Below are 18,445 nucleotides of genomic sequence, written 5' to 3'. Positions count from 1 at the left end.
TAAATCAAAACTGCCTAATGTTACTGAATGAAATGTCGACCCAGGACGAGCTATAGGTGGCGCTGGTGGGGAAAGAGTTAAAATAATCCTGCAACCTACCTGTGTGGACTGAAATCCACCACCATATTTGCGCTGCTCTGTCAGCCAGTTTGCAGCGAGTTTAGCAGTCTTCATGTCAGGCACTGACAGCATACTGAGTAGAGCATATGCTGTGGTCTCCACAGATTCAGCCTCAGCTTTACCCACTAATTCGCCTCTGCCACCTTTGGCATCCCAAAAACACTTTTCTGTGCAGAAAGGAGAGAAAAATTGATGCATGGATTGGATATGATAACTAAGCTAAAGAATTGTGACCATATTTGTGATTCTTTATGACATGCAGATTTGAGAATATCTTTGTTAGGTGGATTGTGTTCTAAGAGAAAGAAATCAAGATGTAAAATTGCTGGTAATAATTGAATTACTGACTGCTGTCACAATTAGCAATGTCTTTTAGCTTCTGCTGCACTCGCCGGGCTTCTGCACTTTGATGGTCATGCAAGGTGAAGGCATAAGCTGTGATGGCAAGCGAATAGGGACTCTCCAATGCATCCAACTGCCCATCTAGATAAGACTTTGCTTTATCAATAGCTAATCTCTGGAAATAAACAGAGTTTTGTATTGTTTATTCAGTAGTTAATGAACTGAATTGATGTCACTAGAGTTAATATGTTACCAGTTCTGTATCACTTCCCAGCTCGTAGACTTTCAAAGCATGGTTCATTGATATAAGGAGAAATGCAGTTAGGGGAACATCATCATTCGCCTTTCCAACTCCTCCCTGAGGACACATATTTGTATATTTTCAGTCAATGTTAGCAATCAATATTGATAAATAAAAGGAATATACCCTTTTAGCTGTACCTGCATTCCTCTGTCATATAGGCGACTGGGATCATCCCACGCACCATTGCTCTTCTGTTTGGAAATAAGATAAGACATGGCATCCTGAATGTATGCGTCATTCACATTGATAATGTCCCGGGCCTCCGTCAGCTCCTTGGCAATATATGCAGTAAGCCTACAGGTAAAAAAAAAGAAAACACCTTTGTACTAATATATATATATATATATCAAAAACAAAATCTTACATTATGTGTGGATTTCTTGTAGTTAATATAAAAAAATAAATGAAGCATTCTTGGCATCGCTAGTGTCATGCTGATGCCATACCAGTTGTGCTAGGCAAGAGGAACCAAAAACGCACCAAATACTGCTAGGAGTCCGCAGAAAGGCTCCGTAAGAGCCATCAGTTTTCTTGTGTGTGAGGACTGTGCTGTAACCTGGTACATAAGAAGTTGAAACAAAGATGTATGTGGTTTAAGTATATATGATGTTTCAACATCCTAACATTTGTCAGGTATTTTACTTTTGAATATGGTGGGCCCAACAAAACTCTTGTCTCGCATTTGCAAATACATGATATATACAATACTGTTCAAAAGTTTAGGGTCAGTAAGAGTTTTTAAAAGAAATGAAGAATTGCATTCCAGAAGTATCCATTACGTTTAAGAAAAGTTACAGTAAATGCATTTTTAATGTTACAAAAGAATTCAACTAAACGCTGTTTATCAAACTTTCTATTCATCAAATAATCCTAAAGAAAAATGTATCAACGTTTTAACAAAAATATTAAGGTGATAATTATAATAAATCAAATCAGCATATCTGAATGATTTCCAAAGGATCAAGTGACACGTAAGACTAGAGTAATGATGGTGAAAATTCAGCTTTGCCATCACATTTATAATTTATATTTAATAACATATTCAAATTCAAAACAATATTTTTATCAAATAAATGCAGCCTTGGTGTGCATAAGAGACTTTTATCAAAAAAAAAAGGAGTGGGATTTCAATCGAGGAGGAAGAATACGAAATAAATTTGTGGGAGAAGCATTTTCCACCAAGGAGAGCCCACAGCAACAACCTGGATACCCTAGTTACGGCCCTGCTCATAGCTTATAACCTCTTCGAATATTTACTTGATTTCGTATCATCTAAATGGATACGCACCAGTTTGGATCATTGATTGGGCCTCATCTCTTCGTTCAGCTTTCAGTGATATCCATTGGTTGGTGGCATCTAGGTACCTCATGGCATGAATAGCAGGAGACATCTTTACCATAACCTGCTCTGCACAGCCAGTGGGCAGCTTAATGAGTTTATCAACACCCTCCAGATTTAGACAGTTATTTACCGACTCGCCCATCACACCACCTGGAAAATAACAAGGTCATTATCTAGTGTACCTCAACTCCATCCATCCAACCATGCATCCATCCATCCACATACACACAGGCTCACGCTCATAGAATAGGAATTCACTCGATCATTGGACTAAAAACTTTCCTGGAGTTTAGCGGCTTAAAACTTTATATATATATATATATATATATATATACCACCTCACCTTTTAAACTCAATAAGATCTCCGAGTTTGTCCCACCAGGGATCTCATCATCAGGGACTGGTATATCAATCTCTAATTTCCTCACTGCATATAAAGACAAAAAAGGCTTACTGCAATGATAGAAAGCCTAAGAATAAATGTACTATTTATATACTGGATTCTTACACTTTGGATCAATGTTGAACTCCCTGTCAATAGAGGTGAGTTCCCCTTCTCCCTAAAGACCAAGATTACCAAGAGAGTTGTCGGGTGAATACTGAATAACTTGTAGGAAACAAGCGCATTCCCTTGAGAAACACCTTTAATTTCTCAGGTATGTGGCATTGAAGCGCAGTAAAATCATGTTACGCCACACTTTACCTCCACACGGAGCTCCTTTTCTACTTGATCGTGGACAGTGTCTGAGGCGTAAGCCAGCACGGTGATGGGGATATTTCCGATTACAAGGGGGACCACGGTGAAATACACGGCCACTGCAGAGTTACCAGGAACCGTGACCTCCTCCCTCACCTCACTGCCGCCAGCAGTGCACAAACCTTCCTTCTCGTTCATCTTCACGATTACCTATAGAGACATGATATGGCTTTCTCAGCCCTTAAACACGAATGAGTTTCTACAAAGCTTTTTAATCCTGTTCGTCACACTAATAATTTTTTTCAGGAGCATGCCCTTGTTGCTAGTTAAAAAGAATAGCACCTGAAATAAAGATGAATTCAATTTACCTGTAAACTCTCTTGCTTGTAATTGTACACAACAGCTTTAACCTGAAGCTGCTCATTTCTTTTCACAGAGTAAGGGAGGTTAACGGACAAAAAGAAATCTTGGAAGACCTTCAGGGGCTTTGGCTCAGCAATGCAGAATCCTAAATAATAATAATAATAATAATAATAATAATAATAATAAGTACCTTTTGAAAAATGATCAACATTTAAATAGCACACCAAAGGTTTTAAGCAAATAGCAACCTTTTGTGGAAGAAATGCCCACAGCCTGTATTTCCCAAGTGGTTATAGAATCAGGAGCAACTGCATCATGCCTGAAAGTTTACAAAAGACAAAAAAGGATTTACATATAAAAATTATGTTAGAGGTAATTTATTCTATTCGTCAGTATAGTCAAACTCATTACAATGTTTAATTGATTGGTGACCTGATAATGCCAGTGCTATCTGATTCAATGACTCTCCACATCCATGACTGTGGGAAATATTTACGGAGGTAGATTACATCCTCGTTAATAACAATTTCGTCCAGTGTGTCATCAATGACTACAGTGAGAGACAGAGAAAAAGAATAGATTTCAGTTTTTAAAAGTAGCAGTGGTAATATAATAATAATAATAATAATAATACATTTTATATCTAATCGTGTATATTGTATACAAGTGTAAGCAGCCAATTTAGTATTATTATTGTCAATATTGTAATAGTATAAAATCATAATTATTATATTTATCATAAAGTGATAAATTCACTTAATGATAAATCATAAATCAGCAGCTTCACTGCTCAGTATTTTTTTTTATATATTTGCATTTTATAATTTAAACTATAGTGGCAATGAAGCCAATCATTGATAAAGACACTATTTTAACATTATTATTATTATTATTCAAGATTTTAACACTAATAATAAGAAGAAGAATTACTATTTTTATATATAAAAAAATAAACTAAACTGGCTTCACTGCTCAGTGCTCACTCATTTCTTTGTTTGGTTTTATTTAGAAAGACAAATCATTGTAGAATTGTGTAATAAATGTGGTTTTAATCCCCCATCAAAAAAAAAAAAAGAAAAAAAAAATACTTCCAAGAAGTTATGCAAGACCAATTGTACCTCTTCCAAGGCTGGTTTTTCTCCTCTCAAATTTCTCCCTCTTCCTCCTCTCATTTGCAGCTTCGCAGCATTGTTTAAAAGCCTTACGACAGCTGTCCGATTCTTGTACTCTTTTCAGACGCTCATCACAAGATGTATGCAGTTTGCTTGGCCTTACACCATCAATACAGCATTTCCTGTCTTTGTTCTTATAGCTGTTGACTGTTGATGATTGAATTGACATATGATTAAAAGACAAATCATGGGGTGAGGAATGATCAAGGGTTGTCAAACTGTTGTTTTGCATCTTACCGACTTTATTGTATTTTGCAACATAGTCCTCTGCTCTCCTGATACGAGGTTCAGGTTTAAAGTTACACTTATGGTCTGAGAAGAAGTTAAAAGAAATGTGTTGATCACACTTTCATGCTATTATGGTTATTGAGTAATAATTCACAAAATAGATTGTCAGCAGGTATTTTACTTTTGGGTATAGGGGTTTCCAGATCACAGTTACACATATAAGTTAGCCCAGCTCTCTGCAGAACAGCACTGGAGTCCTCTCCTCCTCCGACAGAGCAGGCCAAGTCATATGAGTTCATATATTCAAACATCTGTGGGAAAAGGTACATGCAGTACTTTTTAGGACTACACTAGTATAGCATGTATGCTAGATATCCCAAAAACTTGTGTAGGCTATATAATGTACAGTACATAACCCCAAATGCATTACCTTTTGAAGGCTTAGTTTGTTTTTGTTCAGAATGTAAACAGCTGAGTCCACTGCGGCAAGAGCCACCTTGGCTTTTGGATCTGTTCTGACCGTAATCTTAAACTCAGTTGCAGGTTTTATCTCAGCCATTGGATCAATTTCCATCTATCCAAACAAAATGGTATGTGGAAACACTCGCTTCTAAAACAATATTTCGATTCTGAATGAAGTTGTCTTTGCTGTAGGCCCTACCTTGCCTTTGCAGACATCTTTCACGTCGACCCACACGGAATCAGCCACTATTTTTTCTTGTGGTGGAAGGCCTGTAAAATAGTAGGCGACCAGGCGAAAAGAAGGCACCATATCCACTTTAAAGTTCACATTGATTGTTGTGTTTTCAGTTCTTGGCACCCTCCCCAACTGCACAATTTGTCCTTTACTCCAAACCTGTTTGGGGATTTTTTTTTTTTTTTTTTTTTTATTGGAAGACATTAAATTGACCAATTCAAAAAAATGACATCCAAGCTGATTGTTCTTAGTCTTACCATAAAATAAAAGAAAGTTGGTTTTCCTGAACCCTGAGGTGTAATTTCCCGCAATTTGGCTTTCAAGTCTTCACCAGGCTGTAGGAAATGTTGTTCCACTTCCAAACTAAGATAGCTTTGTTCTTCAGCTTTTATTGCACTGGCAGTCATCTTTTTATCACTACGAATTACCTCCTGGTTTCTCCCCTCGGCAAAAACCTGCAAAATAAGGACCATATAAAATTAACAGTCCCAGTCCTGATCGGTCAATAACAAAGCCACAAGGATACACGAAAGGTTAATACTGTTGTTGACAGCAGATTTAAAAGAAGGTAACTGCATATTGCGCCACTTTGGAATGGTAATAAAGATATGTCAATTATCATGTGAAATCTCACCGTTATAGCTAAATTCTTAGTCTGTGGTGGTATTTGAAAGGACATGGCTACATCTCCCATTTCATTTCCCCAGCCCACTTTGCTCTGATCTGGTGATCCTTTTATTCTAACAGTGGCTGTAAATTTCAAGTTTGGGACTCTTTGGCCATCTGGATATGTTGCAGTGGCCTGCAAAATAAATAAATTAATTTAAAAAAGCATTAATCCAAAATATGTTTTAATTTATTTGTGTATGCAGGTGTGATAACATATATTTTAAAGCCAGAGAGTCATAAAAATAACATTTAAACTGAATATATATATATATATATATATATATATATATATATATATATATATATATACATATATTTAGGCCACACACCAAAATGGAAAACAGGCCACCCGGGGTGAAATATGTCTTGGTTTTTGACAGATCAATAACATATGGTGATGTCACAATCTTCACAGAAGAACTTTCTGCTTCCTCTAGATTGCCACCTGCATAAAATAAATGCAATATTCATTGTGATATAATTTTCAGTCATTAAAAATATTTTAATACCCATCTGAGGATAAATAGTAAATAAGTGAATAAGATGACACTAATAATAAGACAAAGAAACACTAATTATTTCATCAATATACTTACTAGAATTCATTATATTGCATAGATTTCCTAATCTAATCTTTAAGCTATATACTTTCCATTTATTACTCACTTGCTTTTTCCAAAACCGAGACTGCAATATAAAGATAATATCCCTCTATATGGCCTTGAGCGTCATTTTCCGATGCTTTCTTTAAGACCTCGGTGTGTACTTCTGTATTTGCAGTGCCATCCTCTACCTACATAACAGAAGAATAAAAACAAATAAACCAAATCAGACTGATAAGTACATTTTACAAACACACACACACACACACACACACATACATATACAGTATATACAGTATATATATATATATATATATATATATATATATACACTGTATATATATATATACTGTGTACATATATACATTTCATTTTATTATCTGAAAGACATTTTTAGCTGTTTTTCTAATGCAAAATTATTTACTTACTGCTATCTGCTGTTCAGTCCCTGGAAGATATGTCTTATTCCCCATTCCATCAATTAGTCCAAACCGAACATATGCTATCCCATTGACCCCCTTTCCATAAGTGTATCTGAAAACACCGAAAAACTGATGAGTTGAATGCAAAATCTGAAGTCAACAACAAACCCCATCAGCATGTGATGGAGTAGTGTACATACCTGGCAGAGATGTTGAATGGAAAGGACTTGCTCGTCAAAATATGGTAAGGCTGTGTAGACTCAATTTTAACCTCAAATGTGGGCAAAACTGTGATAAATGAAAGGTTAAAGTGACCGATTAAACGAGAATTCTTAAAATAGATGCACCTGCAATTTTGAAATACCTACCGTATTCCTTGACCTCAAACTCCACTTCTGAGACAGATTCGGGGTACTTATGGAATGATGCAATGATTTTCCATTTGCCAGCCCTGAAGGATGAATAAAATTACGCACAATATATCAGAGAGGTTTATTACAAGTCCATAGCTGCCCCCTATAACAAAATGTTGCCCATTGCATAAGAACACTGTGTGCAAATGTGATTTTTGCAATCTAACATTCACTATATACACACTTAATTTAGTGTAAGTGTTGTTTAGTGTTCATGTAGAGTTCATAGTTAACTTACTGCTCCACTTCCGGTATAGTGATAGTTTTTTCCAAGATTTGGTCAGAAATCAAAATATGATTGTAAACAATCAAGCCTTTGCAATTCTGTAAAAAGAAAGTTTTTCACCTACTCATTACAGGTATTTGTGCATATTATTTGCATTTCATCATGGATAATAACAACTTACAACTATTTGAACGTGAATTTCATCCTTTATGGGGAGCATGTAGTTGTCAAGGGTGAAGATTCTGTATTTTGCTGAAAAACATGCAATAAAGAGAAATTAAAGATATTGTAGGTAGAAATTTTATTAAAAAAAAAACTTTTTTCCAAATTTGTTTAAACTTTCTGTATATGTCAATGCATAATTAAAATGTAAGTACTCTGAAAAAGAAAGTATAAAATCGAGTGTCTGTAGACCTCTCACGACTGTTAAAGACAGCTCATTATTTCCATTCACTTCACCCCCTCCCTTCTGCGCTCCTTCCAAAGCCACGCCCCCAAAACACATGAACGTGTGACTCCGACAGCTGAGCTGAAGATGCATTATTTACCTGAGACAGGTTGCATGATAGGCTACACGTTTTTTCATTGCCATCATTTACACTGTGATGAAGATGAATTTCGTGTAAGATTCATAACATATATGGTATTCGGCATGTAGAGTTTCCATGATGAAAGCATTGTTGACTCTGATGAGGACAGTGGGGTTAATAGCATTTATGAGTCTTCCCCTACCATCCTAGGAAAAAAAAATATCGCTCCCCAGATATAGATCTACATTTTGCTTCATTTCGCTCTGACATTTAACGGCGTGTACATGCACGCGGAATCACTCGGACATTTAACGGCGTAGACATACACGCGGATAGCTCAAAATGCGTATTATACTTGACTTGAAAGTGGTGTGAATGTTTGTGATGTCATGTTACCGCATCATCAGCTGGAGGACAGATCCGGAGTTGAGGGCAAAGCAGAGGAGGTCGTACAAAAAGGGTCCGAGGAGGTAGAGGCCGAGGACGGGTGGTCGAAGTGCAGGGCGAGGAGCACTTCTTGGACAAGAGAACCTGCGTCGAGTTTTGAATCTTCAAGCTCAAACAAGGGCATGTGTCCTGTGTGGCAAAAGGGTGGTTGCCATGGTTGCGAGAGAGTGACAGTCGCCTAAGCCAATCCTTTGTTTCGTCCCGGTTGGAAACAATGAGTTGTGTTTAGTGCAGATTAAATGGTCTAGAGTCACTCCATTTTTATACTCTTTTCATTTTAATTATGCATTGATATATAAGTAAATAAGTTAAGAATAGGAAAAAAGAAGAAAGTGGATAGTCATACAGTACCTTTTTCCCCTGGATTATAAATGGGCTTGTCTGTTTGGATAAAAATGTACCCCCTTTTAGTTGACAAAAAGATGTTGGCTTTTTTGACTTTGTCTCCAAAGACATCATTGCTTTTAGCTGCAAGCTGAACATAGGGATCCATTTTCTTACTTTCAAAAATACTTCCATACATCCTGGGATCGACCTACAGCACATTGGTTTGAAAAGACATTGGCTGTTTGCTGTGGAGACATTGATTTTAACACTTTTAAAAATCTTAATTGTACAGACTTAGAGTACCTTAAGTTTGACCACAGCTTGGTAGTTATTGTCCTTGTTAAGGGTTATAGATTTTGTTTCTGACAGATGTTCTGAAGAAATCTGTTTTTCAAAGTTAAGCTGCATACTGGTTTCTTTAGTTGCTCCATGAAGTTGCACACTCACAGTCTCTTCCACTCCCAGGTGAATTTTATTTGGAGCAACAATTAGGCATCTGCGGTAAAAAATGCATACAAATGTACATCCGCACTGACAGGGTAGTACAAAATGCAAGAAGTGGGTAAATATGAGAAAACTAAAATCCTAAAATTAGTCAATAATTTTAGTACTCACGTGGGTCTCTGTGCATCCACTGCAAGAAAAACCAAAAATGCAAAAAACAGAGGGCAGATCATCTTGCTGTTTTACCTTTCTCATATGTGATTATTCCATTAGGAAAGCAACTAACATCATCTACCAACTAACTGAGAAAAGACTACGAGGGACCTCCGTCAAATAGGACTTGACTGAAGACTGAAAAAAAGGACAAATCTTGGCAAAAAAAACATGGTCATGTGATTTACAAGAACTCTTGTTTATACCAGAACACAGCAGGAACAGCAGCTGTTTGGAGCAAAGGCAATGAGAAAAGAAAACACCAGTCTCATCAATACAGCCTACATTCGAAAGGTTACCATGTCTTTGTATTCATTTTAGTAATGTGATTGGTTTGTATCCCTTAGATATTCCACCAATATGATAGGGTTGGGTATGGAAGCTTAATAGATAATTAAAAGATAATTGCAAATTTATATCTCACAATTCTGACTTTTTTCTCATATTGAAAGATATTAACTCGCCCTTGTGAGTAATGTCAAAATTGTGAAAAAAGTTTGCAATTGCAAGAAATAAAGTCAGAATTGCAAGATACTGTATAAACTTGCAATTGCAAGGAATAAAGTAGAATACATTTTTTATAGTTTCTATCTCGCAATTCTGACTTTTCTCAGAAATGAGATATAAACTCAAAATTGGAATTTATAAAGTCCAATTCTGAGGGGGGTAAAACGATTCCGACATTATAACTCGTAATAGAGTGGCAAAGGTATGAAAACTAATTCACTGCTGGTTCCAGAGATTTTCCCAGAGTCACAAACAGACAGCCTATAAACAAGATCTGAATTCGTCAGTGTAGCAACCACCCAGACTGGAACAGGATTGAGGCACAACTGCGAGCTGGAGAACAACCGCACAGTAAACAACACACTTCTGACAACACAGAACAGATAAGGCACATGATAAGAAGAGTCGTGCTAATAGAGACCACGTGAGATGACTCAATCAGCACTCTCAAGTATTTTGGGTGTGAACGGCTATGGGATGCCCCATCCCCTTCCCATATGGGATATTCAGCCATGCTAGCCTCTCTTCTTCTTACCCCTTATGGTTTGAACACCTATATCGAGAGTCCCCACTAGCAGGTGGTCTAAATATAGTAGAGATGTATTATTTGTGGTTTCAAAAATGTTTTAAAATGGTGGAAAAAACAGTCAATACACGACAGAGTCAGAGATAAGATCAGCGTTCCTTTATTAAAAGAGAAAATTTCTTCTTTTCACATTCGAAGAGGTACTTTTCACAAACACGTTTAAAACTCACAGAGTCTGAGAAGAGAGGCTAGCAGTGTCATTCTCGATAATTTAGCAACCAAAGGGGCTAATCATTATAACGTGTCACACACAGTCAGGGTGAAGAGAAAAACTTTGGCCTACACTGAGTAACAGCATGGCATTATTTCCCTTAGGAAAAAACTTATTGGCCATCGAGCGGTGCTCAATTGAGTGTAGTACTCTGTGCTGAAGGAACATAGCAGAACTTGACTTTAAACCGACAGCAGTTTAGCCTGTAAAGCGGGAACTTCTAGGTCATAAAACCTTATGAATGTAGACGGGGAGGCCCAGCCTGCCGCCATTCAGATGTCTTGTAAAGTAATCCCGCTAGGTCACGCCCACTCGCCCAGGATGAGGCCATGCCTCTGGTGGAGTACGCTCTAACACCTAAAGGGCACTTTAGTCCCTTTGCAGTGTATGGCAGGGCTATGGCATCAAATATCCATCTGGATAGGGTCTGTTTCAATGCGGATAGGCCCTTAGCGCGACTGCTGAATGAAACAAAGAGCTGCTCAGTCTGTCTGAAAAACAGATGAACGGAAATACATGAACAGATAGGCCCTTAACGCCCTGTCTGGGCAAAGGAGCCCTATGTTTTCTTCCTCATTATGAACCGATAGGGCAGACAGGGAAATGACCTGGGCCCTGAACGGTGTGTTGAGGGATTTAGGCACGTATACGTGTCTTGGTTTGAGCATAATTTTCGAGTCATTAGGCCCAAATTCCAGACACGTCGCACTTACTGAGAGTGCTTGTAGATATGTGCTTTACTGACGCAAGAGCCATGAGAAACACTGTTTTGAAAGACAAGTGTTTCATGTCCAACATCTGGACTGGCTCGAATGTGGCACCTTTCATGGCTTCTAGAACAGTGGAAAGGTCCCACATGGGGATAGCCCCTTAACCTCTAAGCTCCTTTTAGAAAACGGATGACCAGATTGTTTTTCCCCAATGACAGGCCAGACTAACACACACACACACAAACGTGTGTGAAACGTGTGTGAAAAAAAAACAAACAAAACTTTTGCCTGTTAACACTGGTTTCTCTGGCTATTTGAGTCAATGAAAACATAATACTTTTAAATTTAAATGTGAATTTGCCGTCCACCACTAAACTCTCGGCTGCCCTTTTTTTAAAATAAAAATGCTGTCGTCACCCGCAAAATGATTTATGGGGTAGGCTTGGGTAGGATAAGCCGCGAAGTGTCCATTTATGTATCCTTCCTTTCATGGGGAAATGAAGGGTGCATTTGGCGTCACTTTTGAATCAGGGAAGCCTTCGTCGCGCTGCAATGACGCAACCGGCCTTCGAATACAGCCTTCGGAGAATGCATAACTGAATTGGGACAGCCTTCATCCCACCATGATGACGCAATCAGCCTTCAAATGCGACCTTCGGAGGATGCAGCCTTTCAATTGGGACGTCCTTCGTCGTTCCGCTGTGACGCAATCGGCCTTCAAATACGGCCAAGCGTCCTTCAAATACGGCCTTCGGAGGATGCAGCCTTCACATTGGGACACAGCTTATGTCTCAACTGTGCCCAGTCTACCCCCTACTCATTAAGTATGCGGTTTCGGACGCAGCCGAATTTGGACGCAGGGTGTGAGAGGTAGTACAACCCACTAATACCTGTCTATAGGCTTGTTCGACTTCATGCAGCTCTGTGCAGACCGATCGGTGGCTGACTTGAAGCAGTGCACGCCGGTTAGAAATTTTGTCCGAATTGATGCAGCGCTGACTCCACGTGACTGTGACGTATGCCATCAAAGTACCACGAGATCGATTCGAGAGTAGCCGGAGGACTCAGCCAGCGCAGTTTCTCAAGAGCGGCAGTACGAGCGCTGATGACGTCACAGCTGTTCAACGATTCGCCGGATTCACTGCATGACAACGATCACGTGCGTTTCGTGTTTATTCCATAGACTGTAAAAAATATGGACAAAGCGTCTGTGGCGTCACCCATAGACTCTCTGAAGAACAGGTATGAGGCTGTTTATGGGGGGTATGGGCGGCGCCATACTGGAAAATCTTGGAAAATACAAAATACAAAAGTTTCAGAAAGGATACAGAGTTGGTATGATGTGTTGTGTCAGATCATGGCCGAGACGTCAAATTCACTCGGCGCAGCCCGTTATCAGCTGTCAATCAAAGTTAACCGCCCTTATTTGTCATACATTTTAGGCCTATATCTAAATATATGATCTAAACTAACGAGTTAGAAAAAAATTCACCCCCCTCACAGTTGTCAGGCACGCAGAACATATTGAAGATTACAATAAAGTCCATGGGACCAAACTGTAAACGTATGAATTTATGCTGTGAAAACAGATATTTTAAAATGACGTCTATGGATATTTGCTCCCTTTTGGGACCGGCCTCTAGTGGATTTTAGATGTATTGCAGTTTATCACACTTCGGGGTAGGCTTCATGTTTCAGATTAGAATGTTGCCGCTTGGTTTATTCTCACACCTTTAGTTCCACTAAAGCGCACAAATCAGTTTTTTATAACAGTAAACAGTCTTTTCATGTAGTCGTGATGTTATATTGACAATATGTCATGCTTATCAAAATAAAACTGATTAAAAAACGTTGACTGCGCTTCGTTGATATGCTTATTTTGAACTTTATTCTAGTTCAAACAGATGCTGTATGAAGCAGTAAAGTATTGAATGAAAATGTGTCTGAAATGTCTGTGTATTTGGCAAATATTGCATTTCACTTCAGCTGTGGTAAAGTATCCACAAGTTTCCGAGGGGCGCTCCTGTAAAAAATAAAGTGGGTGAAACTTCCGGTAAGGTGGCGGAAGTAGCATTCCAATGGTATTTTGTGTGTTAGTTAGCGAAGAGGCTAGCTGTTTTTCGGAGAATTATTTTACCATTTAAAGACACAAATCTTTATGAGAGATGTCGTTACGGAGCTCAGGGACAACATGTGCTGTTCGTGGTTGTACGTATAACCGGACTAAACTAATTCAGTGGCTGAAACGTGATTGTTTGGAACAAAAGCTGAAAACGAAATCAGAGTGATCCTGCCAACGACTGTAGTTTCCATCACCTCCCAAAAGACGACGGATCTTCCTGTCTACGTTTAAATTCTTAATATTCTATAAACTCTCTCAGCATGTGATTGGCTGTTCGCTACTGATAACTCAGGATCAAAGCCTGAGTTGACAGAATACCAAATGTGCCAGTTAATGTATTCAAGTAGCACGTTCATTTATAATTTTGAATAAACTCCAAAGCACAATGACTAAGTGTGTATTTTTTATTTTAATTGTTTGTCAGCTCACACAAAACTGTCTGTCACCATGCCTTGATGAGTAGGGAGGGTGGGGTAAGATGAGCCAGTTTTTACTTATATGGGTCTCCATGTAAGGGAAATTGAGACAAAGGTACAATGAAGACATCTACTGTTAATTTGGGATGTTGCCTATCAACTGAAAATATAAGAATGCACCTATTACAAAGAGCCTTGAAAATATGACGTCAGAAAAAAAAGTGTTCATGTGACTCAGCTAACCCCAGGCTAAGGGTAAGTTGATCCCAGTCAGTGGGTAAATTGCACCATCTGGGGGTAAATTGACCATACTATTTTACACCTTTTAATGCAAGTATTAAAATAATAACATGCCAAAAACGTAATTTAATGATACACTTACCTTTCCAAACAATGTTATTTTTTAAGCTACTTCAAACAACACAAAATAAACTAATAAAGTTTAATTTCCCCTTTAATGTTTTATTTTTTTGTATTGGTGAACAATAGTTTTACATATTTCTGTTAAGTGAAGGTCTGCCAGCATAGTTTTCAGGAGCCAGAAATACATCTTATGCTGTAAATCTTATGCTGTTAATCAAGTCATGTCCAATCACACACACACACACACACACACACACACGCACGCACGCACACACGCACACACACACGCACGCACGCACACACACACGCACACACACGCACACACACACACGCACGCACGCACGCACACACAAACAAATGTGTTTGGCAGAAAGAACATCCCTCCAGTGTATTTGGTTCTAATTTCCAATTGTGTTGAACAGTTTCACAGTTGATTGAACTTGTGAGAACAAAAGAACAGTTTGAACTTCCAGACCTCAGCACAGTGAAAATGACTATTGGATGTTCCATCCATCAAGGTTGCAGGGAAATATGAGTTGATGCTCCCTCCTTGCAGTTCCTCCAACCTTTCAAGGTTTAGGAAGCTTCTTCAGCACATCATTCAGTGGGACAGATCCCACATCATTTTCTTTAAATGCAAAGGTGGCTTTGTCTTGCCAGTACTCCCTCGGATTCTAGAGTAATCTTGCATTAACTTCATTGCCCTCAAGGCTCTCAACCAAGCCAATATAATAGCTGTTGCATTTGGTCATGAAATTCACGATAATAAAGTCACCAACTGACAGATCTGAGATGTCTGGTTCACTACTTTCATCCTGGGAGCTGTCACACTCAGAAGTGTCATCAAGTGGGATGGGAACATCACTCTCCTCACAGTTGAACCACTGGTTCAATTTACCCCACATCTTCTGGCTCACTTTGCCCCATAGTCACCATTTTGGTAAAAACGGCCTAGCTTAGCAATTCAGGCTAAGCTTTAGCTTAATGATTCACGTGGTTTTATATGTTGACAAATCACCAACATGTACCATACATAACTTTAGACCTAGATACGTTTGCTTTGGCCCAACAGCTAGTAAGTTATATACCTGCAATGCAGAAAATTAACTTTAACAAGCAAAACAGTGTTTTTGTGAAAAAACCCAACTTACATTTTGTCCCAAGTGCTTCTCCTCTTCACAGCAAAATGGAAATGATGAGTCCTTCAGAATGTATGGTCACGTGACACTAAATGTTTATATTTGCCTAGAAACAGGGGGTGGGTCAACTTACCCACTGGTTCATCTTACCCCACTTTCCCCCTATTGATTATTAATAATGTTAATATAATACTCCCTACCAACTACTGCGGCGGGTAAAGGTACTGTCAACTGTCAATTATAATGACTGTCAACTGTTGAATGTGTCAAGCATACGCACAACCGGCACATCCGGGAACTTAACTGACAATTTTGTCCCCGCCCCCTTTTGGGGGAAACAAACTAGACTCCCCATAGACTTCAATACAAAATAACTGCAAAAACCAACGTCCGTACACAGCCGACAGGCGTAAATAACTTAAGAGATCACTTATATAAAACATGTCAAACAATTATATGTCCACCCTGCCTGCCATAGAGCATGAAAGATACATTTTTTTATGCCCGTAATCAACTAGCCCAGGCTACCTGCCATCATCATTATAAATTCATAATATCTACATTAAGGTTTTTTTTACTTTAAAAAACGAAATAAAATCATTCAGGGGCTTACCCAAATAAATGTCCGGGTAAGACACCTCTGGCCACTGGGTGGGGTACCAATTTGACGCTGGGAGAATAAAGGGACCTGTTTTTAAATTGGCCAAATTGTGTATGTATCTTTCACGCTCTATGGCTGGCAGGGTGGACATAATTACTTGACATGTTTTATATAAGTGATTTCTTAATTTATTTATGCCTATCGGCTGTGTACGGACGTTGTTTTTTGCTGTTATTTTGTATTGAAGTCTGGGGAGTCAAGTTTGTTTTCCCCCAAAAGTGGGCGTGAACCTATTCAGAGCAGTGTTGCCAACTATTTTCAAATGAAAGTAACGCCTTCCCTAAAAGTAGCTAAATGTCGCTGACGTCATACGTTAATTAGCATATTTGTGACGTCATCGCGCCGTACTTGCGTCCCGCTTGCCTAATGTGTTTTATCTATAAATTAATGCTCTGCTCACATATTATTGTATTTAATGTATTATAATATAATATAGACGAATGTAAAATAAAGCTGTTCTAATTTCCTATTTTTTTAATTTCCTAATTTCCTATATTTTTCCTATTCACACAAAACGAGTGATATATAGTGAATGACAAAAAAAGTAATACAGCAAGCACAAGAAAAGAAAGGAAACTAAATTGTTTAAATAAAAGACATTATTATTTAAAGAAAGCAGATAAGCGATAGGTCCGTGGGAAAACACTGCTCATGCACCTCTGTCAGTGGCGTTCAACAGATGATCTGCTCCTCTTAGCCATTCACTAAACAGGGCAGACGTCGTAGAGTGAATGAAAGCAAAGGGAGAAAAGCAAAAAGTCGGGGTCTGAAAAGTCGCTAAAAATAGCGACTCATTTGCACGATTGTTTTGCAGTTTGTACGCGGATGAGAACAGGCTTGTTCGACTTCATGCAGCTCTGCGCAGACCGATCGGTAGCTGACTTGAAGCAGTGCACGCCGGTTAGAAATTTTGTCCGACTTGACGCAGCGCTGACTCCACGTGACTGTGACATATGCCATCAAAGTACCGCGAGAGCGGTACGAGAGTAGCCGGAGGACTCAGCCAGCGCAGCTTCTCAAGAGCGGCTGCACGAGCTCTGATGATGTCACAGCTGTTCCACGATTCGCCGGATTCAACGCATGACAACGATCACGTGCGTTTCGTGTTTATTCTCATACATTTAGTTCCACTAAAGCTCACAAATCAGTTTTTTTATAACAGTAAACAGTCTTTTCATGTAGTCGCAATGTTATATTGTGTCATGCTTATCATATTATGAAAATAAAACTGATTAAAAAACGTTGACTCCACGTCATTGAATTGGCTTATTTTGAACTTTATTCTAGTTCAAACAGATGCTGTATGAAGCAGTAACCTTTTGAATGAAAATGTGTCTGAAATATCTGTTTATTTGGCAAATGTTGCATTTATTTCACATAAGCTGTTGTAAAGCATGCAAACACCACGTGAGCGGTCACTACGGGAACCAGAAAGTGTCCGACTTCACGTCTCCGTTTGCAGCTCCTCCCCGCCTGCACGCGGCTAATCTCGCCGATCGGTTGCATCCAGCCGCAGCCGATGTCGAACACACCTAACATCTCCCTGCTCTGTCTGTCTACAGCTGGGAGGGGCTGCTGCGCGAGGACTGGGCCACCTGTGAGTGATTTGGGATGGGGTGGGACCCACGGCAGCACTCGCTGCTCGTTGAGATGAGGAAAAACGATATGTGATTTCACATCAGAGAGTCCCCAAAAGTCTCTAACACCAGAAAAAGTCACTAGATTTGTCGCTAGTCGCTTTTTTGAAAATTTGTCGCTAGGGGGGTCTGAATAGGCTACTCGTTAAATATAGCGACAAAGTCGCTAAGTTGGCAACAATGATTCAGAGACATTCTATGACGCAGCGCCGGTTGTGCGTATATCAAGTCGCGCTTTGTTTACTTCGAACCGGAAGACGCGCCCACTTTTTGAGGATACAAACACCACGTGAGCGGTCACCACGGTAACCAGAAAGTGTCCGACTTCACGTCTCCGTTTGCAGCTCCTCCCCGCCTGCACGCCTGCAATTATGTGCCGAAACCTCTCACACACACAAAACGTGTTTTACTCACACTAATGATTCACAAACAAAGTAACAAACTCAGTGTGGTTTGTAAATACAAAACATGGTCCTGGGGTGTGTGTGTGTGTGTGGGGGGGGGGGTAGGGTGCTGGGGGGCCAGTGGCAGTGCC

The 18,445-nt window shown here is 39.2% G+C and overlaps 1 protein-coding gene across 1 annotated transcript in view; it reads right to left on the bottom strand.

Moving 5' to 3' along the window:
- Window positions 1–9,691, bottom strand: part of c4 (complement component 4) — a 72,192-nt gene extending 62,501 nt beyond the window's left edge. The window contains exons 1-29 of the mRNA XM_039670492.2: window positions 9,517–9,691; window positions 9,205–9,397; window positions 8,926–9,109; window positions 7,779–7,849; window positions 7,610–7,695; window positions 7,327–7,409; window positions 7,159–7,246; window positions 6,965–7,070; window positions 6,601–6,727; window positions 6,264–6,379; window positions 5,900–6,067; window positions 5,523–5,720; window positions 5,230–5,424; window positions 4,999–5,142; window positions 4,750–4,879; window positions 4,578–4,652; window positions 4,287–4,487; window positions 3,601–3,718; window positions 3,417–3,487; window positions 3,174–3,313; window positions 2,812–3,015; window positions 2,617–2,668; window positions 2,452–2,535; window positions 2,055–2,258; window positions 1,247–1,322; window positions 904–1,060; window positions 716–820; window positions 469–637; window positions 100–287 (exon numbers count right to left, since the gene is read on the bottom strand). Of these exons, the coding sequence (XP_039526426.2) occupies window positions 100–287; window positions 469–637; window positions 716–820; window positions 904–1,060; window positions 1,247–1,322; window positions 2,055–2,258; window positions 2,452–2,535; window positions 2,617–2,668; window positions 2,812–3,015; window positions 3,174–3,313; window positions 3,417–3,487; window positions 3,601–3,718; window positions 4,287–4,487; window positions 4,578–4,652; window positions 4,750–4,879; window positions 4,999–5,142; window positions 5,230–5,424; window positions 5,523–5,720; window positions 5,900–6,067; window positions 6,264–6,379; window positions 6,601–6,727; window positions 6,965–7,070; window positions 7,159–7,246; window positions 7,327–7,409; window positions 7,610–7,695; window positions 7,779–7,849; window positions 8,926–9,109; window positions 9,205–9,397; window positions 9,517–9,578 (3,795 nt within the window). The 5' untranslated portion in view covers window positions 9,579–9,691. The remainder of the gene's footprint in view (window positions 1–99; window positions 288–468; window positions 638–715; window positions 821–903; window positions 1,061–1,246; window positions 1,323–2,054; window positions 2,259–2,451; window positions 2,536–2,616; window positions 2,669–2,811; window positions 3,016–3,173; window positions 3,314–3,416; window positions 3,488–3,600; window positions 3,719–4,286; window positions 4,488–4,577; window positions 4,653–4,749; window positions 4,880–4,998; window positions 5,143–5,229; window positions 5,425–5,522; window positions 5,721–5,899; window positions 6,068–6,263; window positions 6,380–6,600; window positions 6,728–6,964; window positions 7,071–7,158; window positions 7,247–7,326; window positions 7,410–7,609; window positions 7,696–7,778; window positions 7,850–8,925; window positions 9,110–9,204; window positions 9,398–9,516) is intronic.
- Between the last annotated feature and the right edge of the window lie 8,754 nt (window positions 9,692–18,445).

Source organism: Pimephales promelas, chromosome 16, assembly GCF_988280905.1.
Source record: "Pimephales promelas chromosome 16, fPimPro1.hap1.1, whole genome shotgun sequence".
NCBI classification, from domain to species: Eukaryota; Metazoa; Chordata; class Actinopteri; order Cypriniformes; family Leuciscidae; genus Pimephales; species Pimephales promelas.
Note: the sequence above shows the minus strand (reverse complement) of the source record. Positions and strands in the feature narration are given on the sequence as shown.